We start from the raw sequence: 17,763 nt of genomic DNA on the forward strand, positions 1-17,763 counted from the left end.
CTAGTAATGAGGCATGTAAATCAGAAAGGTTACAATAAATGCAAAGATAAACCGCTTACTGGTTCCTAACTTAACAAATCATATTTGATTCAAAGTACAGTTTTCTCACCATGTGCTTTCAGCAGTCTCACTGACCAGACTTTTTAGGTCAGGACCTCTCCCCTAGCATCAAATGGCTGCTTCCTTTGTCTCTTCAGATGCACTGAATGCGATAGAGAGAGATAAAGGTGCTGATAGGTGTTTGTCCCTCCTTGTTATAGTTTCAGTCCCCCTCTTGAAAAACATTTCCAGCTGAGAACCAGGAGCCAAAGACTCTGTGTGGAAGGATATTCCCTGCTAATTTTTTTTCACCTGTTGAACTTGCTTTGTCTTCCCTTCACTACTTAAATGCATTTCAGGCAAGTACACATTCCTTTGTTTAGGACAGAAATGTTTCCCAGCTTGTGCCTGGGCAGAGCTATGGAGTTTGGAGCATGTGTTATTAACACCATACAAGGGAATCTTATAACTTCACATACAATGTTGCCACACACATTTTAACAGGACAGTACTGACCAGCAAATTGAGTTTTTAAATACCTCACAAGGCATATTTTGTACAAACATTATTACAAAGGTGTGTAGGGAGTGAACATGGGTATATTCTGTCACAGGAACTTATGAAGGTAAGACATTAAATAAACCAGAAATTGGTAGCTGGGCAGATCTCTGGGTTTGTATCAGCAGGGAAGGGGGAAACTGAGGTTAACATCCTGATGTTTGAGCTTGAAAGAAGTGAAGTGGTTGCTGCCTAAGTTGGAGATAAGGGGCACTGTAGTATTCATTTCAACTATTTAAGTGAATAATAGTCTTCAAACTTGATTGAAGTTGACATTTTACAATAAAACAAACTTTCAAACTTGGGTAGGCATGTAGATACATATTAGGGAACAATATTTAGATAACATTTTGGTCCTCTACATATATGCAGAAAACTAAATATGGATTTAGATGCCTATAAAGCTAAATAAGATAGCCTGACATTTTTAAGACTGTTAGGGACATGCACTTCTTATTGATTTCAATCTATTTTGTGGTCCATGACAAGTTAAAATTGATGGAAGTTCTGATTTCTCATCTTCAAAAGACAGACTGCTTTTTTAAGTGCCTATATATGGATTTAGGTGCCTAAAATTAGGCACCAAAGAATACAGGTGTTGGCCTAAATAATAGTGTATTCAGATGCACATGTGATTGGACAACAAATTAAGCCTTCTACTAAATTCTGTTTGTTAAAGAAATTGGTGGATCTGGATCTGGGGGACTGGTACACAGTTCTTGACTTAAAGGATGTTTACTTCCATGTCTCCATATTCCCAGGACACAGACATTTCCTGCATTTCATAGTGGCTGGGTGCCACTTCCAGTTCACGGCATTGCCCTTTCGCCTATCCTTGGCTACCAGGGTGTTCACAAAATGTATGGTGCCGGTAGCGGCTTACCTCATTGTCTTCGGTCAAGGTACACCTGGCAGCCATTACAGTGTTCTACCATCCACTTCAGAGCAGGTCAGTCTTCACCAATCCCATGATGGGACAATTCCTGAAAGGTGTAAATGCCTGTACCTGCATGTCCGGGACCTGATCCCCCCATGGGAACTGAATCTTGTGCTTTCAAAGCTCATGGGCTCCTCCTTTGAACCCTTTGCTCCCTGCTCCGTTCTGCTTCTCTCCTGGAACTTCAGCCTGGTGGGTGTCCGAGATCAGGGTGCTCACTTCAAAGCCACCTTATATGGTCTTCTACAAGGAGAAGGTCCAGCTGCATCCACACCCGGCTTTTCTGCCCAAGGTAATTTTCCAGTTCCACACTGGCCAAGACATTTACTTACCGGTCCTCTATCTGAAGCCTCAGGCATCAGATGAGGAGTGCAGGTTGCATACTCTGGACCTCAGACAGGCATTTGTCTTCTACATTGACAGAACACGGCCATTCCATAAGTTAGCCCAAAGAATCTCATCTTGGATCATGGCTTGCATCCGCTATTTCTATAAGCTGGCAAAAGTGCCCCCGCCTGCAATCATGACAGCTCACTCAACTTGGGTGCAGGCATCTTCGGCAGACTTCCAAGAAATTTGTCAGGCCGCCACTTTGGTTGTCTGTTCATATGTTTGTGAACTTTCCCTGCTGATTTTATGCTCCTCGCCAGCCTTTTGGTGATGTCTTGTTTTTGCTGCAGGAAGACAGCTCACCATTCTTCTGTCTTTTATCCCTTGCAGAGTGTTCTCTCCACTCTTAACAGTCCCCAGTGAGGATAATCCATTGTCTTTGGACAAAGTTCCTATCTGGCTGTGTCTGAATGGAAACCAGTGCAAATGACTGTGATTTAGTGGAGGGCTTGTGATGCAGTCATTTTTTAAAATTAGAAATGGACTAAGATACCTGTATTATTTGTGTTTCAAACTCATTAGGTTATTTATTATATTGTCTGTTACTTTAATTTTAAAATCTTTCTAATGTAACTGAATTCTCCTCTATTTTTAGTTACACTTACACTTAAAGACACTTGGAATTCTTGTACTTTTAGTTTTATGTAATAAAATAAAGTATTTTACTATTTAAAGTTGCAAGTCTCTGACTTCAGTGAAATCCAAGTGACTGAGTTATTGTTGAAGCTCTGCTTAAACAAGTGGCTCCTAATTTTTTTTTGTGGTAAGTCCCCCCACCCCCCCAAAATTGCAGCTCCTGTGTTGCTCCCTGTTTTCTCTTGGCTTTTTTTCCTTCTTGTATTTTCTGAATGTTTAATCCTTACCCCCCCACCGACATTATTAAATGTGTTGCCCCCTTTTATTTTTTGTTAAAACAACGAGGAGGCCTTGTGGCACCTTAGAGACTAACACATTTATTTGGTTATAAGCTTTTGTGGGCTATAACCTACTTTATCAGATGCATAGAGTGAAAAATACAATAGGCAGGTATAAATATACAGCACAGGAAAAGATTGTAGTTGCCTTAGCAAGTCAGGGAGTCAGTGCTAACGAGGCCAATTCAATCAGGGTAGATGTGGTCCATTCCCAACAGGTGACAAGAAGGGGTGAGTATCAACACAATTACTTTTTGTAGTGTTTTTTGTTGTTATACGTGAGCAAATTTTGCAGCCAATTATAGGCAAGTTGTCATAGACAGTTACGGGTTAATTCCCCTTTTACCTGTAAAAGGTTAAGAAGTTCACGTAGCCTAGCTGACACCTGACCAGAGGAACCAATGGGAGGACAAGATGTTTTCAAAGAAGGAAGAGGGAAATCAGTCTTAGGTCTGTTCAAAAAAGTTTGTGCCAGAGTGAAGTAACCAGGAATCAGCCATCTAACACTTCTTAAAAGTAGTAAGTGTTTAGAGGAGGAATGTATTAGATTATGTTTATTTTCTTTTGTGACTTTTTGCATAGAGGGAGAATCAAATTGGGTTTCTTTGTGTAACTAAGTTTTTGCTCAGAGGGACATCCTCTGTGTTTTGAATCTGTTGTCTGAGAATAGCTTGCATGCTAATCTCACAGAGGCATTCCATTCACCCTTTTTCTTTAATTAAAAGTCTTCTTTTAAGAACCTGATTGATTTTTTTCCCTTGTTTTAAGATCCAAGGATTTTTTGGATCTGGGCTCACCAGGAATTGGTGGGAGGTGAATCAGTCTCAATCCTGCCAGGAAAAGGAGGATAAAGACTGGGGAAATATTTCAGGGAAGACAGAGTTTCCAAATGACTCTCCCATAAAAGTTCGTTTAAACTATTTGGCGGTGGCAGCTACTAGATCTAAGCTGATAAATAAGCTTAGGGGTTATCTCATGCAGGTCCCCACATCTGTAAGTATTTTTCAAGGAACTGCTTGACATGCAAATCTGTTACTAAAGTTGCAGTGGCATGTAGAGTGATTCCACATCATGCAATTTTCCTCATTATTTCTCCTCTTTGCACTTGTAAATTAGGACGGGACCCCAGGTGTTGGAAACCGTGCCATAACTCATTCTTTGGTGCAGATACATATTAGAGTGCTTCTCATTAGTATGGCTCAACAGTGATCTGTCATATGAGTTGCAATATGTATCCACCAAAAGGGTGAGGTGGTATGTATATCTATAACACTTGCTTTTTAAACTCTCTTTATTATTTTGGGAAAAAAGGACTTGGGAGATACTGTAATAATGAAGTATGTTTCATAAATGTCATAAATTAAGGCCAGAAGGAACCATTATGATCATCTAGTCTTGAATAACACAAATCATTGAATTATGCCACTGTTCAATCTTAACACTAGGAGTAAAGTGTAACATAAGAGAAAAGGCTTTTTAAAACATCAAAAGGGCTACACACACCTTACCTAGAGTTGAACCATTCTTCACATGAGGACGATGGTAGGTCCAACATTCCCAAAATGCCCAATTTTTGGAGTCTGATTTCACCTTAATTCAAAACCTTGTCTTTCCCCCTTGAGGGGAAATCCAGCTGAGACTGGCTACTCAAAACCAGTTTGAGTTCAGCAGAGTGTCAGAAGTGAAATTGCAAAGGAGATGGCTCTGGTATTGTCAAATGTTTGCTGGGAAGGGTATATCACGATCCATTCTGTTTTTTTGATGTATTTCCTGATGATCCTGCTATTGAATTAACTCAGTATATGTATACAGTACACATCCTTACAACTGTCAAGGAAACGAATATATCATAAGAATGGCCATACTGGGTCAGACTGAAGGTCCATCTAACCCAGTATCCTGTCTTCTGATAGTGGCCAATGCCAGGTGCCCCAGAGGGAATGAACAGAACAGGTAATCATCAAGTGATTCATTCCCTGTTGCTCATTCTCAGCTTCTGGCAAGCAGAGGCCAGGGACACTATCTCAGCCCATCCTGGCTAATAAGCATTGATGGACCTATCCTCCTTGAATTTATCTAGGTTTCTTTTTTACCCTATTCATATTCATAAAGTATTATAGAGGGGCTCCAAATCTGTCACAGCCTCCAGCCAAGATGACCACTTTATGAAAGAAACAGATATTTTTGTTAATTGTTATAGTTTGCAAACATTTTTTAAAAAGTCAGTATCCCATTTCTTTTTTAAAGTTCTCAGCAACCCCATAATGAACTAATTGTACCAAATTTCAAGACTTTATTCTACTGGAAATGTTAATGCTTCACTAAGAGTATTTTTATTAGATTATATAATCCATAGAAAATACTACATTAAAAGAATGTTTAGGTTGGAAAGTGAAGTACTGAAAAGTTTGAAAATGTATATTTACAATTAATCTTCGCTTTCTGGAACAATATGGTCTTTAATTTCTTGATCACAAATTTTATTCCACAGGAACTCCAATCATATTTATGTGCAGGTTAGATGGTGTAAAGCAGGTGAGGAAGCTCATAAATATTTAGCTCTAAACTATCTACAATGAGAGCAGCTCAGGGAGAGAGGGTGGTCATAATAAGCCTCCTTCCACTTGCCAGCCTGCATAAAGGCTGGATATAATTGCAACCTGCAACCACTGAGGAGTGCAGGAACACACATTTTTCGAAAGTGATTACTGATTTTTGGGTGCCCAACTTGAGACATCTTAAAGGCTTTTTAAAATGCTTAGCACCTGCCCTCTGAAAATCAAACCCCTTTAACGATGTCTCAAACTGAGCAGACAAACTGAGGTACTTCAAACCACTAGTCATTTCTGAAAACTTAGGCTCCAGTCAAAGGTACACCTGAAAATTATAACTATTAAAATAGTTTAAGTATATAAGAGGAGGAAAAGGTGCAAGATGAAAAAAAATGCAAGGTATTTTGTGTGTATATGAAGATGTAGGAAAAACACTATGATGCTTTGTTATATTTGAGAAATGGCATATGGTATATAAGGGCACAAGGGAAAACTATCCTACTGCATCAGAAAGATAGAAAGTATGGCAGGACACCACCCTGACTTAACGAGGAAATCTTCAGTGACCTGAAATTCAAAAAAGAGTCCCACAAAAAGTGGAAACTAGGTCAAATTACAAAGGATGAATATAAATAAACACAAGTATGTAGGGACAAAATTAGAAAGGCCATGACACAGAACAAGATTAAACTAGCTGGAGACATAGGGCGACAATAGAACATTCTACATTAGAAGTAAGAGGATAGGCCCATAACTCAGTGAGGGTGGGGGTGTGTGGAACAATAACAGGTGCTAAATGACTATACACACACACACACACAAAGGTGAATGCCAGTGAAAATGAGGTAGGATCAGAGGCTAAAATAAGGAGAGAGCAAGTTTAAAATTATTTAGACAAGTCAGATGTCTTCAAGTCACCAGGGCCTGATGAAATACAACCTAGAATAATCAGGGAGCTGACTAAGGAGGTATCTGAGCCATTAGCGATTATCTTTGAAAAGTCATGGATTCCAGAGAGATTCTAGAGGACTATAAAAGGGCAAATATAGTGCCAGTCTCTAAAACGGGAAATAAGGACAACCTGGGGAATTACAGACCAGTCAGCTTAACTTCAATACCTGAAAAATAATGGAGCAAATAAGCAATCAGTTTGCAAACACCTAGAAGATAATACAATAATTAACAGTGAGCATGGATTAGTCAAGAACAAATCAGGTCAAACCAACCTAACAGCTTTCTTTGACAGTGTAACAAGCCTTATAGTTGGGGGGAAGCAGTAGATGCGGTAATCTTGACTTTATTAAGGCTTTTGATATTGTCTTGCATGACCTTCTCATAAACAAACTAGGGAAATACAACCTAGATGGAGTTACTATAAGGTGGGTGCATAAGTGGTTGGAAAACCATTTCCAGAGAATAGTTATCAGTGGTTCACGGTCAAGCGGGAAGGGCATATTGGATGGGATTTCCCACAGGAATTAGTTCTGGAACTGGTTCTGTTCAATATCTTCATCAGTGGTTTAGTTAATAGCATCAAGAGTAACCCTATAAAGTTTGCGGTCAGTACCAAGCTTGGAGGGGTTGCAAGTACTTTGGACGGTAGGAGTAAAATTCAAAATGATCTGGACAAACTGGAGAAATGGTCTGCAGTAAATAGGATGAAATTCAGTAAGGACAAACGCAAAGTACTCCACTTTAGAAAGAACAATAAGTTGCATATGTACAACATGAAAAATGACTGCCTAGGATAGAGTACTGCGGAAAGGAGTCTGTGGGTCAGTGAATCACAAGCTAAATATGAGTCAAGAGTAACACTGTTGCAAAAACGAATATAATTCTGGGATGTATTAGCAGGAGTGTTGTAAGCAAGACACGAGAAGTAATTCTTCTGCTTTACTCTGTGCTGATTAGGCCTCAACTGAAATATTGTGTCCAGTTCTGGGCACCACATTTCAGGATAGATTTGGACAAATTGGAGAAAATCCAGAGAAGAGCAACAAAAATGACTAAGATCTAGAAAACATGACCTTGATTGAAAAAATCGGGTTTTAGTCTGAAGAAGAGAAGACTTGATGGGGGACATAACAGTTTTCACCTACGTAAAAGATTGTTACAAGGAGGAGGCAGGTAAATGGTTCTTGTTAACCTCTGAGGATAGGACAAGAAGCAATGGCTTAAGTTGCAGCAAGGGCTGTTTAGGTTATACATTAGGAAATACTTCCCAACTCTCAGGGTAGTTAAGCACTGTAATAACTTGCCTAGGGAAGTTGTGGAATCTCCATCACTGGAGATTTTTAGAGCGGATTAGACAAACACCTGTCAGGGATGGTCTAGATAATACTTAGTCCTGCCATGAGTGCAGGGGACTGCACTAGATAATCTCTCAAAGTCCCTTCCAGTCCTACGATTATATGATTCTCCATTCTTGTAACTAAAAAAAATAAGGTTGCACTTGCAATTTAAATTTCTCATGTATTTGCCTTCTGCCTGTCCAGGGAATTGTTGGGCATCTTCTTCGGCTTACCACTGGAGGCAGGAATATTAAAATTTGTGTATAGCAATTGCTGCTTGCTTATTAGTCACATAGATTCCTGTACTTCATAAAACGTTGGTTAGATTCCTCTTGTTAGCTCTAATGTTGAGCAAATTTCATAAGGTTTTGAACTTAATTTCCAGTCATTGGCAATCCATTGTAAGTGTGAAAGACTATAGACCAGCCACTCCCATAGATACTGATGGATCAGAGTTTTAGCACCCATTTGCTCCCACTATGTACACTCTGGGTTCAGTCTATCAATGCATTTCTCCCATCTTGACCTATCACAAGCTAGACTCCAGACCTTAGAGTTTCCCCCTCCCTCCCTCTTTCTCTTGCATCTGTGAGTTGTAGCCATCATATGTCCCTCTGAAGAGGTTGCGTTGGGTGCTGAGAGTGTCTGCTAACACCAGACCTTGGCCACCAGAAGCCTTAGTCCCTCAGGAGAGAAAATCTAGAAGGCCATGGAAAAAAGTTAGGGTCTGTTGTCATGCAATGGAAGTAGGCCAAAGGATACTCTCCAGGCATGCTTGAGTTACTTGGGGTAAGCCCCCTCCTACCAGCCAAAATTATTCCCCTTGCCCTAATCAGCACAGTTCCTTTGGTCATAGCCAGGGGCGGCTCCAGGCCCCAGCACGCCAAGCGCGTGCTTGGGGCAGGAAGCCAGGGGGGTGCTCTGCCAGCGCCGTGAGGGCGGCAGGCAGGCTGCCTCCGGCAGTTTGCCTGCGGATGGTCCACTTGTCCTGCAGCTTCGGTGGACCTCCCGCAGGCAAACTGCCAGAGACAGCCTGCCTGGCATGCTTGGGGCAGCAAAATCCCTAGAGCCGCCCCTGGTCATAGCAGACCCATTACTGGCTATTCATAATGTATATCCTGATGAGACCCCTCCAGAAAGGGTTCTCATGCATCATGTGACTCTGTCTACCTGAATTCGATGAATTTATCTGGATATGGCCTCACTGCAAAATCAGTACATGCCAACCTAACTTTGCTTATTATTTGATGGCTTCATTAAATATCTGAGCCATGGCATCTTATCGGTCCTTATACTGACTGCCTTTGCGGGAGGCCCTCCATTCATCCAAAATAAGAGTTTAGTTTCTCACCCTCTCGTGTTCAGATCCATCAAAGCAGTTACAAAATTTACTCTTCCAGTTAAAGTACTTGTTATTAGTTGGACACTTAACATGGAACTGGCATGTTTAAGGAAATAATCTTTTAAATAAATGGGGGGGTACTTTATTGTTCTTGTCACTTAAAGTTGCATTGTTTGGGGTCATAATTTGGGCAAGGAAGATCCAGTAAATTACTTCCTTTATCCTTTAAGAAAGCCTTGACTTCTTTCCTGACAATGTAGTTCTTTGGAGAACATTTGCATTCCTTCCTAAAGCAGTGTTATCTTATCATCTAAAGCAAGCGATTACATTGTCTTCATTCTGCTCTAATCCTCCTAAGGAAGTAAGGGGGCATTACCTAAATCTGTTGAGCTATAAAATTCTACTTAGGCAGAAAAAGTATTTCCAAAAAACGGGTGTTTCTTTAATCACCTATGCTGGCATGAATTGAGGTCTCAAAGCTTCAAAAGCAATTATTGCCTATTATGTCTGAGAAGCAATTATTAATTCTTATAAGAGAGAAAACATTTCTTCTTAGTATAAAAGCTTTCTCTCCAAGACCTACTTTTAACTTTTTGGGGAGTGAGAAGGGAGGGAGAAATACAGTTTTCCTAAGGAAATCTGCCAAGCAGCTATATTGAGGTCCTCCACTGTTGCATCCATTTTGTAATGTTTTGTCAATCATAAACAGCAGATGTTGCCTTCTCATAGGCTGCCATCATCACTTTCACAAGCATTCTTGTCAGTTTCACCTATGAGTAAGGAGCTTTCATCAATTTTACCTCAGCTCTGGGATTCCTGGTCAAAATTTCACAGTCTCTGGTTTTCCTGTGTCAATTTCACCTTAGGACACCACCCTCCTCAGTTTCTGGGTATGTCTACAGAGCAAAGAAAAACCCAGGCTGGCCCATGCCAGCTGACTCGGGCTCACAGGGGATCGGGCTGTGGGATTGTTTCATTGCTGTGTAGAGATCTGGGCTGGGGCTGGAGCTCAGGCTCTGGGACCCTGTAGGTCAGTGGTACTTTTTCCAGGATCATACTTCAGGAAGCTTTAATGTGAGTTTTATTTCCTTATTTTTGTTCACCTTTTATATTATCCTTAGTGTTCTTTTCTTTGTATCTCCTTGGACCTGTATCTGAAGAGTCAAAGTAAACATTCTGCACCAGGTCTTTATAGAATCTTGTTCACCTTAGCCTCCAATGATAGAACAAGAAACAATGGGCTTAAACTGCAGCAAGGGAGATTTAGGTTGGACATTAGGAAAAAGTTCCTAACTGTCAGGGTAGTTAAACACTGGAATAGATTGCCTAGGGAAGTTGTGGAATCTCCATCTCTGGAGATATTTAAGAGTAGGTTAGATAAATGTCTATTAGGGATGGTCTAGACAATATTTGGTCCTGCCATGAGGGCAAGGGACTGGACTCGATGACCTCTCGAGGTCCCTTCCAGTCCTAGAGTCTATGAGTCTATGAGAATGTATCTTCTGTTTTTTGTATGAGCATTTTTTCCACTGGCTATTCACTTTTAAAATTTTTCCTTTGATATATTTGTATAGGATTTAATTTTGTACACAGTCAAGGTAATAAAGGGGGTAGGGGTGTGTGTTTGTATGTAAACGATAGATTTGTGTGTATCAAAAGAGATTATATTTACTGTATTGAGTTTCTTTACTTAAGGGCCTTGGGAGTTTCAGTAACAGACTACACATTTGAAGACTGCCAGCTAGCTTTGGCTGAAGGACAACTTCGTCTGCCTTCAAACACCTGCCTTTTAGAATTTGCAAAGCTTGTGAGAAGCCTTGGGTGAGCATATAAAATGATTTTTATTTACTAACATTTATACAAACGCAACTGTCTTAGTTACCTTTATGACTAGAAAATGGAATTTTATATTACAAACAGGAAGCACTAATGTATATTTCAAGAAGTACCTCACTAGAGGTCCCCTCCTTGCGCCCTTCAAGGTTGGAGAGGTTTTTTCTGGACCAGTACTTTAAGGACAGAAGATTGCAGTGTTAGTCTTTTGGCTCCTGAGCCATCAGCTGTCAGTTTGTAAGCCCTTCCTCCCGTCTGAGATGTCATTCTGCACCCTGAACAAAGCTTTTCCTCCTGGGATGAGAGCAGGATATCCAGGTTTTGGGCATCATCCTAGTTATATTTTGGGAGGCTGGGAAGAAATTTTTCCCTCACCGCCAGATTGGCCTGGACACAGTATAGGGTTGTGTCATTTTCTCCTGAGCAGCCCAAGGAACTGGTGGGTTCGGTCAGATTGTAAAATTAATGTTGTCACAACTTGGTGGATGCCTCATATGGATACTCATTTGATAGGGGGTCCAGTTCCACTGCAGATTAGAAGGCATCTCCTAAAGAAAGTGGGAAATTGAATTGGGGCTCCTAATGTCTTGTATGGCAAGGAGTCAACCCCCCTTCCCTTAATTTTCATACAAGGAGGTAGCAGTCAGAACGCAGCAAACAGTGCTGGGGTCACTGTGTGGGGGAGTGGGCTGGGGGCAGCCCACCCCTGGTAGTAAAGAAAGATACAAGGGTGCCAATAGTGGACATCTGGGTGGCACAACTTACAGAAAGAAGGATGAGCTGCACTGGATGTCTTGTTGCTCAATAGTTCCCAGATGTGTTACTTAGTTAAAGTGTGGCCTAGCTAAACAATATTATTAGTGTTTTGTCTGTCTTCCTCAAGTGCCTGGAATCATCTCACTGGATTTATTTTTAAAATCCCACACTTGTTACACTTCAGACAAGTCTCAGATGATCTTGTATTATAAGACAACAAATGTACACAGTGCTTCAACTGGTTGCTCCTCTCCCAGCATGCCTAGAAAAAGCAGCTATGGACAGCTTATGGTTCTGTCTTCTGCCAATGTTGATTAAGGCTGATGTGTAAGCACTAGGGCTGTCAAGTGATTAAAAAAATATAATCACGATTAATTGCACTGTTAATAATAGAATACCATTTATTCAAATATTTTTGGGTGTTTTCTCCATTTTCAAATATGTTGATTTCAATTATAACAGAATACAAAGTGCACAGTGCTCACTTTATATTTACTTTTTATTACAAATATTTGCAATGTAAAAAACAAAATACAGTATTTTTCAATTCACCTAATACAAGTACTGTAGTGCAGTCTCTTTATCAGGAAAGTTGAACTTACAAATGTTGAATTATATAAAAAAAAAAAAAGAAAAAGAAAAATAACCTGCATTCAAAAATAAAACAATGTAAAACTTTAAAGCCTACAAGTTCACTCAGTCCTATTTCTTGTTCAGCTAATGTCTCAGACAAACAAGTTTGTTTACATTGCAGAAGATAATGCTGCCTGCTTCTTGTTTACGTCACCTCAAAGTGAGAAAGGTGTTTTCATGGCACTGTTGTAGCCGGCGTCACAAGATATTTACATGCCAGATGTGCTAAACATTAATATGACCCTTCATGCTTCAACCACCATTCCAGAGAATATGCATCAATGCTGATGACAGGTTCTACTCAATAACAATCCAAAGCAGTGCAGACCAACGCATGTTCATTTTCATCATCTGAGACACCAATCTGGCAACTTTCTTTCAAGTGTTCTTGTTTGCCTCCTCACCTGGAGGCATGGACTATAGCCTCATGTTTCCTTTTCCAACTCTAATTATTTCCTTTCACTAATTAATCCTTTATCTTCCAGCAGCTGTACACAGGAGGAAGGAAAGGAGAAAATAATTTCTAGTGTAGGAAATATAGACGATAGAAGAACAGTAAGGATAAGTGCTTTTTCTGTAGATACCTTGCACCTAAAAGGATCTCCAACAGGACAATAGAGAATGCTACAGGGAGTCAGCAGGACCATTCTATTCTCCACACCAAATTTATCTCTAAAGGCTCTGAGCTGACCTGTACTCAGAGTAAACCCCTCTCCTTTAGTATGCAGGTGCTAATCCTAGGGCTCATTTTAGTCTCCTTGCAACATTGCTTGGCTTCTGTGACTGCTCAGCCGGCTACCAATCAGCCTCAAAGCTGTTCGCCCAATTTATGTCCCCTTGAATTCTGGATGTTAGTGGCTGTTGCCAAAACCAACAATGAAACTCTGCTAAATGGGCATTCTTCCTTGATTTTTCAGAGGCTCTGTGACTCCCTGTTTTGGGTGCCTATCAAGGTGATAAGCTCCGTGAATTAGGTGTTTATCAGAATGGATTGAGTTAAATCACTAAGTGGAAAGCACTGATTTAAATAATTGGTTTTAATCAATTTTTCCATTTGTACTCTAGTTATTTTCTAAAGAAAGATGCATTCTCAGTGATTGATATAAGCATTAAAAAATATTGATTTACAACTAAATAGAGCCTTTATACTATATTTGGGACATCTTTTTTGCTAGCTAGTGTGGTACCCTGTAACTATATACATTTATTTAAGCAATGATATGGCTTAATATTTTCAGATACGTATTATTTGTACAGTTTTAGTATGTTAGAAAATGTTGAATGATATATTAACTTTTGGCTCATTATTTGTGTCATGCTGCCTTAGGATGGTAACTGGAAATTAATTAAACAAGAAACCACATATAAAATTCATTTTTTTATTAAACAAAACCTTAAATATTTTGGATAAGTAAATTTTTCTTATCAAAACATGTTTCACATTTATAACTAAATTATTTATTAAACAGAGTGATTAATTGTAGTCAGTGAATTAAACTGATTATTTCCAGTCATCCTGGAAAATGTGTTTCAAATACACCTAAGTGAAAGGGACTGGAGTTTTAGTCCCTATTCGCTTAAGTGTTTTGAAAATGAGACAGTCTCCTGACTGACTTAGGCTGACCTGTTGTGCCATATTTATAAAGCTTAACCTCAAAAGTTAGATGTTTTCCCCCAATACTTTCTTTATTTTTTATTTATACATTTTAAGAGATTGTAATAAGTTTAGGCCATATCATGTGTTATATTGAATTCATACTTAATTTTAAACAGGTTTATTTTTACAAAGAAAAAAATCTGATTTAAATTAAAAAAAAAACTATTTATTTTTAAATCATGGATTTTTATCCACCATGGCATCTGTACATTATGGAAAATCACAGCTGTTCTTGGCTTTTCCCCACTAATAGGAAGATTGCAATCCTGTTTTTTTGCATAGTGGAATGTAGTTTGCAGTAGGACCCTCAACATACACTTGCTTGAGGTGCAGTCACTGTTGCAATTATGTAGTTTGACCTCCTAAAATGTCACTCAGTAAATTCCTACATCAAGCCCAAAAACTTGTGGGTGAACAAGAGCATGACTTCTAGGAAGATATCCAGTCTTAATTATAAAGATTTCAAATGATGTAGAATTTACCACATACCTTAGTAGGTTGTTCCAGTTAAAATTTACACTTTATTTGCAGTATGAATTTATCTAGCTTTGAATTCCTGTCAGTTGATCATGTTATAGTTTTGTCTGCTACATTGAATTGCCCTGTTTTCATAGATTCGTGGATTTTGAAGACCAGAAGGGACCACTAGATCTTCTGTTCTGACCTCCTGTGTATTATAAAGCCATTGCATTTCACTCAATTAACCCTAAATCAAGCCCAATAACTTGTTTGGTTAAAGCATATCTTCCAGAAAGGCATCCAGTGTTGCTTTGAAGACATCGAGAGATGAAATGTTCACCACATCTCTTGGTGGCTTGTTCCAATGACAAATCACCCTCATAGTTAAAAATGTGTGCCTCATTTCTGATTTGAAATTTATCTGATTCCAGCTTTCAGCCATGTTATGATTTTCTCTGCCAGATTAAAGGCCTTTCATAGCCAGTATTTTCACCCTGTAAAGGTACTTGTACACTATAATCAAGTCGCCCCTGATCTTTTTGATAAGCTAATCAGATTGATCTCCGTAAGTCTCTCACTGTAAAGCATTTTGTCTAGCCCTCAAATAATAGTTGTGGCTCTTTTCTGCACCTTCTCTGGTTATTGAATATCCATTTTAAAATGTGAACACCAAAACTGGACATAGTATTCCAGTATCACTCTCACCAATGACATGTACAGAGTTAAAATCACTTCCGTACTCCTACTCATGACCCTCTGTTTATACATCAAAGGATCATGTATTTGTGGTGTGCTGTGGCAAAAAGGGAGATCATAGGAGATCATATTAAGCTGCTTGTTCACTATGACCCGTAAACCTTTTTCAGAATCACTGCTTTCTCAAACAGAGTCCCCATTCTGTAGGTATGGCCTGGATTCCTTGTCCTTAGATTTATGACCCTCCATTTGGCTGCATTAAAAATCATTTTGTTTGGATGGGCTCATTTTACCAAGTGATCAGATCACCTTATGTGACTGCCCTGTCCTCCTCATTATTTACCTCTCCACTGTCAATGTTGAAATTTGATCTGCAAACTTTATCAGCAGTGATTTCATATTCCAGATCATTGATAAAAACAGCAAAAGTCCTGGAACTGGTATCTGCGGACCCCCTTAAAAACAACCCTATTCAATGATGATTCTTCATTGAAAATGACTTCTTGGGATTTGTCAGTTAGCCAGTTTTTAATCCACTTAATGTATGATTAACTGATATTGATAGTGTTAATTTTTTAATCATAATGTCATGTGGTACTAGAGTCAAATGCCTTACAGTAATCTAAGTATACTATATTTACAGAATTCATTTAATTATTCATATTGTATAGTACTAACACATTTATGCAGTTACCCTTTATCAATCAAACTTATCACATCAAAAAATGAAATAAAGGAGTTGTTTGACAAGACTTCCTTTCCATAAAATCACATTAACTAGTATTAATTATATTACCATCCTTTAATTCCTTATCAATTAAACCTTGTAGCAACTTTTCCATTATTTTGCCCAAGATCTGTTAGGCTAATCACATGAGGATGATGTACTTTAACATACTACTTAGTTACTAATGGACTAGAAAGACCATCAGATAAGGATATACAATTTTAAATGAGCAGGCCTGAAAAACTTCCACCCAAGAGACCTTAAAGTGTTGGCTGAGGAGCTCTCTGGCCTGCTGATGTTCGTTTTTAATAAACCTTGGAATATTAGGGAATTTATGGAACACTGGACAAGTGCTAATGTTGTGCCAATATTCAAGGAGAATGACCTGGGTAACTGTAGGCCTTCATCCCTTCCTGGGCTCTGTTAGTTAGCACGTTCAGCCATATGCATTCAATATATTGTGGAAGAGTTATAAATAACTCTAAAACAGATAATGGTGTCTTAATATTGAGTGCCATCCTCCTCTCCTCTTTTACCCATTCTATTCTTCCTAAACAGGTTATAACCAGCAGTTTTAACATTCCAATCATTAATCATTCCGCCAGCTTTCTGAAATGCCAATTAATGTTACATTTCTTCTCATCAATGAGAATGTCCCATTTGGCATAGTTATATAAGTATTTGGAAAAAAAAATTCTCTTCACAATCTTTGCCACTGCTTTTCAAGATACAGTTCCTCATCCTGTAATTCAGCTATGGAACTTGGGGAGGAGGGAGTTTGATTATGCAGGGGCTGCAATGTAAGTCTGTGGTTTTGCTGCCTTTCTCGCATTAGATCCACAGCAGAGCATGTCAATTTGCTCCCCCATGAGCTTGACCGTAGCATCCTGCCTGCTCTCATCGCGCACCTCCCTCCTCTCTCTGTGTTCCTGTAATGCTTTACGGGACTCCGCAATTGTTTGCCTCCATGCATTCAGCTGGGCCCTATCAGTGCGGGAGGACTGCATGAGCTCAGCAAACATGTTGTCCCAAGTTCATTTTTTCCGCCTTCTAATCTGGACCAGCCTCTGGGACGGAATAGATAGGGCCTGCGTTGAAATATTTGCCCCTGCGGGAGGAGAAAAGGGGAGGGTAATGTTTTTAAAAATACATTGCAGAGAACAAAGGGGGCACTTTGTTATGAGTAATACTGTTTTCTGACTACAAATTTCATAGATAAGGGTACTGTGTTGAAGTAAATATATTAAGGCCTGGTCTACACTACGCGTTTAAACCAAATTTAGCAGCGTTAAACCCATTTAACCCTGCTCTCGTCCACACAACGAGGCCCTTTATATCGATATAAAGGGTTCTTTAAACTGGTTTCTGTACTCCTCCCCGAGGAGCGCTGAAATCGGTATTGCCATGTCGGATTTGGGTTAGTGTGGCCGCAAATCGACAGTATTGGCCTCTGGGCGGTATCCCACAGTACACCGTTGTGACCGCTCTGGAAAGCAATCTGAACTCGGATGCACTGGCCAGATAGACAGGAAAAGCCCCGCGAACTTTTGAATTTCATTTCCTATTTGCCCAGCGTGGAGCTCTGATCAGCACTGGTGGCAATGCAGTCCCAAATCCAAAAAGAGCTCCAGCATGGACTATGCGGGAGATACTGGATCTGATCGCTGTATGGGGAGACAGATCTGTTCTATCAGAGCTCCATTACAGAAGACGACATGACAAAGCATATGAAAAAATCTCCAGGCTATGATAGACAGAGGCCACAGCAGGGACTCAGCACAGTGCTGCGTGACAAGCGTAACGGAAAGCCAAAGAATCAAATGGACGCTCATGGAGGGAGGGAGGGGGGACTGAGGACTCCAGCTATCCCACAGTCCCCGCAATCTCCGAAATGCATTTGCATTCTTGGCTGAGCTCCCAATGTGTGAAGGGTCAAAAACATTGTCCGGGGTGGTTCAGGGTATATCTCGTCAATTTAC

The 17,763-nt window shown here is 39.7% G+C and overlaps 1 protein-coding gene across 5 annotated transcripts in view; it reads left to right on the top strand.

Moving 5' to 3' along the window:
* Positions 1–17,763, top strand: part of LPCAT1 (lysophosphatidylcholine acyltransferase 1) — a 205,533-nt gene that overhangs the window by 106,974 nt on the left and 80,796 nt on the right. For all 5 annotated transcript variants that reach the window (XM_050938231.1, XM_050938227.1, XM_050938226.1 and 2 more), the window contains exon 10: positions 10,719–10,844. In XM_050938231.1, coding sequence (XP_050794188.1) covers positions 10,719–10,844 — 126 coding nt within the window. The remainder of the gene's footprint in view (positions 1–10,718; positions 10,845–17,763) is intronic.

This window comes from Gopherus flavomarginatus, chromosome 2 (assembly GCF_025201925.1).
Source record: "Gopherus flavomarginatus isolate rGopFla2 chromosome 2, rGopFla2.mat.asm, whole genome shotgun sequence".
NCBI lineage: Eukaryota > Metazoa > Chordata > Testudines > Testudinidae > Gopherus > Gopherus flavomarginatus.